General features: G+C 37.3%; 1 protein-coding gene across 1 annotated transcript; it reads right to left on the reverse strand.

Annotated features, from left to right (window-relative positions):
• Positions 1 to 260: 260 nt before the first annotated feature.
• LOC137745928 (ATP-dependent 6-phosphofructokinase 5, chloroplastic-like) lies at positions 261 to 5,682 on the reverse strand. Its single transcript, XM_068485963.1, has 13 exons — positions 5,205 to 5,682; positions 5,028 to 5,118; positions 4,625 to 4,698; positions 3,865 to 3,976; positions 3,241 to 3,336; positions 2,982 to 3,083; positions 2,804 to 2,878; positions 2,223 to 2,363; positions 2,012 to 2,128; positions 1,818 to 1,922; positions 1,466 to 1,546; positions 973 to 1,101; positions 261 to 827 (listed from the first exon to the last, which is right to left on the reverse strand). The coding sequence occupies exons 1-13, from the start codon at positions 5,498 to 5,500 to the stop codon at positions 660 to 662; spliced, it is 1,587 nt and encodes a 528-aa protein (XP_068342064.1). The 5' UTR covers positions 5,501 to 5,682; the 3' UTR covers positions 261 to 659.
• Positions 5,683 to 6,101: the final 419 nt, after the last annotated feature.

Consider the following 6,101-nt stretch of genomic DNA (forward strand, 5'->3'; position numbering starts at 1 on the left):
TAAAAGTTGTTTGTGCAGTGCTTTTGTTGCAAGCACTTCTGCTCATTCGTTTTTCCCAGAAACACTCTTTAGAAGTACATCAAAACTTTTGTGAAAACTATAAGCACTTTTAAATTTTCACCAAAAATAATGGCGTCGCGGCTTATATGAAAGTATACATGCATTTGAGTTGGTTTTCCATCCATACATGCATTTTGTAAATAGCTGAGATGGTTTTCCATCCATACAGAAATTGCCTTTTATGTGAGAAAATATCAGTATTTGGTAGAAATCCCACCACATCCGATCAACTAAATTAAATTGAAGAACTGTAAATATAGGCATCCCAAGTTGTAATATTTGAATCCAGTATGCTTGGTCTGGTTTATTTTATGAGTAACCTCATTCGGATTCTAGGATACAACAAATGATGTACATTATGAACCAAGCACCAATTACTTGGCCAGTTTTAATGTTCAAAACGACGGAGTGGACTCTGAAGCTGTTACGCTGTACACTAGACATTTAGCGGAGGGGATGTCATCATCGTTTTGTATTATTTCTTCTACAGCATGCGCGAGCAAACCAGATTCCTTCTGAGGCTGGTTATTTCTTTTTTATTGTAACTTACTCTTCGAAACTTAGATTTCTCAAAACTGAGGCTGATGAGGCCTACGTAGCTAGATAAAATCTGGCTGGCCTGTGGAAGTCAAGCAACGATGCCACATTCGGCTGTTAGGATCCACCAGCCTGGGATGAGAAATGACCTCTGGAATTGGAAGGTATACATAATGAGTGTTGCAAGTGCCAACTGTGATGCCACTGTATCCAGCAAATGCACCATGAACCTGTCGTAGCCATGCACACATATCGAATGTACTTCAGAAGAGATAAAATAGGAAAGAAATGGTCTTGTGCAAATATATTTACGTGTGTATGGGCATGCAGATGTGGGTGTTTGAGAAAGAGAGAGAGAGAGAGGAAGAGACTCACAGCATTTTGTCCTAGCACAGCGCAGAGAATTCCATCTGACGCATTTGCACGACATGCACGGATCATGTACGTGGGGTCTATATACTTCACGTCAACGGGAACACCAGCCTCTTTAAAATGCTTTTTTGTCTGGCAGAAGAATAGATGGTTATAGTCACCAAAAATGTTTCATCAAATTATGAACAAAACAATTAAATCAGTGGAATTGGATAATCAGAATATCAGATATTTCTTATGAAAAGAAACAAAAATGGTCAATTATTATTACTCTGCTCCGAGTCTTGATCCTACTTTTGTCCGTCAAGTAGTCCTAATAAGACTCATTGCCTACTGGAAGCAATCATCGCGTATAGTTTTTTCATATTTGAGGTAAAAATAAAAAATATAAAAATATAAAAAAAATAAAAAAATCCAATGATAGTATGCTACGAGTCTAAAATTGAGTTCTCAAATGCAATGGAAATCATTATTGCATTAAAACACAATCACCAACCTCTTGCTGAATATACACGCCAATATCTCCAAATACCATATTTCCAGATGCATCAGTAGCATTGGTTTTCTGTATTAAATTCTGAACAGAAAGAACCATATAGAAGTCAACAATCTCACCATGTAATCCAGAAAAACATCAACCAGATAAAAATCGGGAAAAAAAAAAAAAAAAAAAAAAAGATTTGGACATGAAATCCAGGGAAGAAATGATCATTATCCTTAATAGGTTAAATACACAAGTTTTTTATAACCAAAAGAAAAAAAAATGTAGCTTTTTTCTTAACATAATAAGTTATATATGCAATAACCTACAAGATAAAATAAGACTTGAAATAATGATTCCGACTCACCTGCCCTGCTCCCTCTGCTACGCAGACCACAGCTGATCCCTTTGTTTGAATTAGGTATTTCAGATGGTGCAAAATACCATGAGGGCCATGTATTTGAAAAGGAACCTTGGATGTGCATATATCCCTACCATCAGTGGGGGGTCGAAAATAAATGAAAATAGCATATATCACTAGCACGGAGGCAGTCAAAGTACCTCAGGTATCAAACATATGTCAATTTGTCCACTAGCCAGGGATGCATGCATTGCTATGAACCCACTGCTACGACCCATCAATTTAACAATTCCAACGCCATGGTAAGCACTGTGTGCCTATTACAAGATTGAGGAGAAAGATCAGCTTATCATGTAGAACCCTTGCAGAAACATAAACCCACACATGACAGAAAAATATCACAACTCCTACCTCGATGTATGCTGAATTTATTGCCCGTTGAGCTTCTTCAACAGCCGTATCGAAACCAAAAGTTTTGTCCATCAGCAAAATATCATTGTCTATAGTTTTCGGAACACCAACTACAGCCATTCTTAACCGTCTTTTACGGCACTAAAAGCAAAACAGGAAAAAGAAAAAAAAAACAATTAGAACCTACAAAAATTAAGGAAAATGATAAAACCAAGCATTCACGACTTGCAAAGACTATAAGATTGTCACAAATGAGACTCCCTATGAAAATACTCCCAGAATATATGTCCAGTACACCATTTCTCCGCCTCTACCAGCATTGGCTAACACATTTTAATAGTAATAAACAGACAGACTATCCCAAACTATAGCATAGTGCACTCATTCCTGCCCAAAAGTTTTCCTTATTATTTTCTTTGGTCATTGTCATGTACGAGATGGCATTGTACTAAAATCAAAAGAACCATATCCTATGCAAGTCCTAGGAGGGCAATGTTAGGAAATTCATTTTTAATAATGAATAAATACCAGATTCAACATGACATAATGTACCATTAGTACAGATCCTCAAGCTAACCAACCTCATTGTGTATTGCATCGGCTCCAGCATGTGTGCCGTTTCCACCCAAAACAAAAAGCATGTTGATTCCTCTTTCCTGATATCAACACGCAAATACATAGATCATGACAATGAATTATAGGGGAATCATGATGCTTCAATATTACCAACTTCCGAAAAGAAGCTTTTCAAGCAATCACCTCCAAACTGTCCACAATGTCACTAACGCTGGGACCTCCACGTGAAACTCCTAACAAGCTTCCACCAGAAAGATGAACATTTTGAACCACTTTCCTTGATAGCTGAGAATCAAATCCGGTTTCAACATATTAGTCTACAACATAAACATGTTCTCCAAATAGAGGAAACATATATTATATTTAAGCATAGAAAGGCTGCAAGAGACGATTGTTGAATTCATATATGACAGCTACTTGCAAGACAAAAACAAGAACTTACTGCCATTTCAGCTAATTCTTTGTCAGAAAATCCGCGGTAACCATAAGGAATCCCCACAATCTGTTTGACACCATATATTTCAAGTGTGATGACAATCTGCAGAACGTATACGATTGATCCATTTGTGAATGTCTTAAGAGTTAGTCAAAAGGTCAAACTAATAGTTAACGTCAAGATAAAGTATGAATGGGTCTCTGACTAAATCTGTTCTAAGATTTCAAGAGTCTTTTACTCTTTAATAAGTCTTTTAGTACTGCTATGAATCTTTTGAGGTTCTCTGTAGCTTGTAGATATTTTGGTGAATGACAATTAAGTATCTTTGAAAGCCTTTACGCATTGACTGCTCCATCTATACTTTTCTCCTCTCTCTTCTCCTTACTTCTCTAAAGTTCTTATTACCAAAATTTATACCATCTGTAATCCTAAATCGCCTAGTTTGTTGTATACTTCTATATCAGTATGTGAAAATGGAAAACAGTGTTTTATCAGAAGTTTATATTACAGATTCTTCCACATCATGAATTATTAAATATACTAATTTTATCAAATAATACTTCCAAGGCCAGTGCTGATAAAAACTAGAAGAAAAACTATAAAATTAAAATTATTTGTGGTGATAATAACCTGTCTGATGACATCATTAAGACCAGGGCAGAGCCCTCCGCATGTTACAATTGCTGCTTTCACTGCTTCCGGTTTAAAATATATTTTTTCCCGAGGCCCAGCACGATGAACCCTGGAAACTTTCAGTATCATATTCAGTATATATTGAAGTTTTCAAATTAAAAAAAAAACTGGAATCACCATGCTAAGCAAGCAAATATATAAGTAGTATAGAAGTTGCAATTTTTTAAAGACCTATCACAGCCTAAATGCAGAAAATTTTGAAAAATATGGATGGAAGCATTTACCCTCCATTCTGAATTTACGTAAAGAGTAAAAAAGATGACTATAGTATTAGCCAAAGAAAAAGAGTACTACACTAGGTTAACTTAAAGAAACATGGTAATTCGAAAAAGATGAAGACTGTTTCTTCAAAATCCTACATATTGAAAAAAGCAACATGAATGAGGAAACCACTAGTCCAATGGCTCACTCACCAAACGTCCTTTTGAGCTTTCACCCTGCAACAGGACTACCAATCCCTGTCAAAATGGCCTTGCAGGGACATAAACCATTAGAAACATTGACCTAGCAGTCTCCCATTCACAACCAGAACTCACAGAAACTCTCTGTTTTTCATTTCTCATTGGAAAACATCCAAGGCAAAGATATGCCCTCTCTAAAAATCCGTATGGTTAAAAGCATCTTCAACTTATTCACACTCAGCACTTCACATGGGGAAATACACAAACAACAAAAGAAAGTTGAGAGAAATATTTACCATTGCTCCACCCAAGTACAATTAGGATCAATGCATTCAGCACCAGCAGACGTATGCGACGAGTAGTATATAGTCTGTACATATTGAACAAAAACACACACACACAAAGAGCAGTCTTTAGAGATTTTGGCATGGGAGTCATACATACCATTACCATTCAACTGGGTTCAATCCAAGTAACAAAAACCGAAATGAGTAATCTCGTAACCAAGTGAAGGTGCAAATAAATAAGTTTCCCACAACTTCTCAAGATTAAGAGTCAACCATTTAGTCATTAACTGAATAGAATGACTAACACCGAGCGGTACACTATATAGTGCTCCATAGTGATTCAACAAATTCAAATTACAATATAACTTTACAACATTTGAAAGAAATTAGAAAATGGGGATGCTTTGTTTACCTTAAGGAGTACCCGGTCATTGTTATTTATGTACCCGTGCCACTCTTCGTCCGACGGGTACCCACCTGCAAAGTCTTCGATCACCGGAGTCCTGCAACATAATATCAACCAATTTCAGGGCCTCCCAACTAAAATTCAAAAATAAAATCAAACAAAAAAAAAAAAGAAAAAAGTGACCTCATCCTTAAGCAGAAGGTGGAAGGAATGGGAACGGAGTCAGGGAAAACATCAGTGATGTGAGGGATGTTGAACCGCTTCTCGAAATCCCTCTGGAACCTGGATTTCCAGTCGGGATCGCTGAAATCAATCTGCTGCCGGCTCTGGCTCTTGCTCTGGGCGAAGATGCGGTTGCTGTTCTTGGCGACTCCCCCGGAAGTAGTCAGTAGTCTCAGAGACGGCGGAGAGAATCGGTGAGAAGCGCGGTGGTGGACGGCGAGTCCCGGCGGGGCGATCGCGTGCGAGAGAGTGCCCATGAAACGGAGATGTTGAGGTGCAGTGAAGTTCCGAGTTTGCTTCTTCGATCAATGCGAGTGTTTGGAAGATTTGCAGAGAGACGGAGAGTGAAATAAATTAAAGAGGGAAAATCGAAAGCAACGAGGGAGGGCCGTACGAGCTGACTAATTAGGAGGAAGCGGAGAGGGAGTGGGGCCTTGGTCACCTAACTCCCTCCGCCATCTTCACGTCTCTTTTCAACGTTTGCGAAAAGCCGGCTTTTTGTTTTCTTTTTTGATATTTTTCTTTTTTAGGATTTACTTGTAACAATAATTTGAACTTGGAGAAGAGTATTGCTACACTTGTCATATTTTTTATATTATATTTGTATCTTTTTTTTAATAGTGTTGAAACTATCAATAAATGTCGGTCTCATCTTTATTAAAATTGGGAAATGTGGTACAAATATGGTATGAAAAATGTGTTAAGTAGCATTTTTTATTTGGAAACCGAAAAAGATGAAGTCGTAGCTAACTTCAATATTAAAATTTTCCTCTTCTAAAATTATATGCTCGACTTACAATGGGTTTAAGTTTAAGGATCATGCTAGGGAGACTAAATTTGTAGACAAAAATTTGCAAA

The sequence above is a fragment of the Pyrus communis genome, chromosome 1, assembly GCF_963583255.1.
Source record: "Pyrus communis chromosome 1, drPyrComm1.1, whole genome shotgun sequence".
NCBI lineage: Eukaryota > Viridiplantae > Streptophyta > Magnoliopsida > Rosales > Rosaceae > Pyrus > Pyrus communis.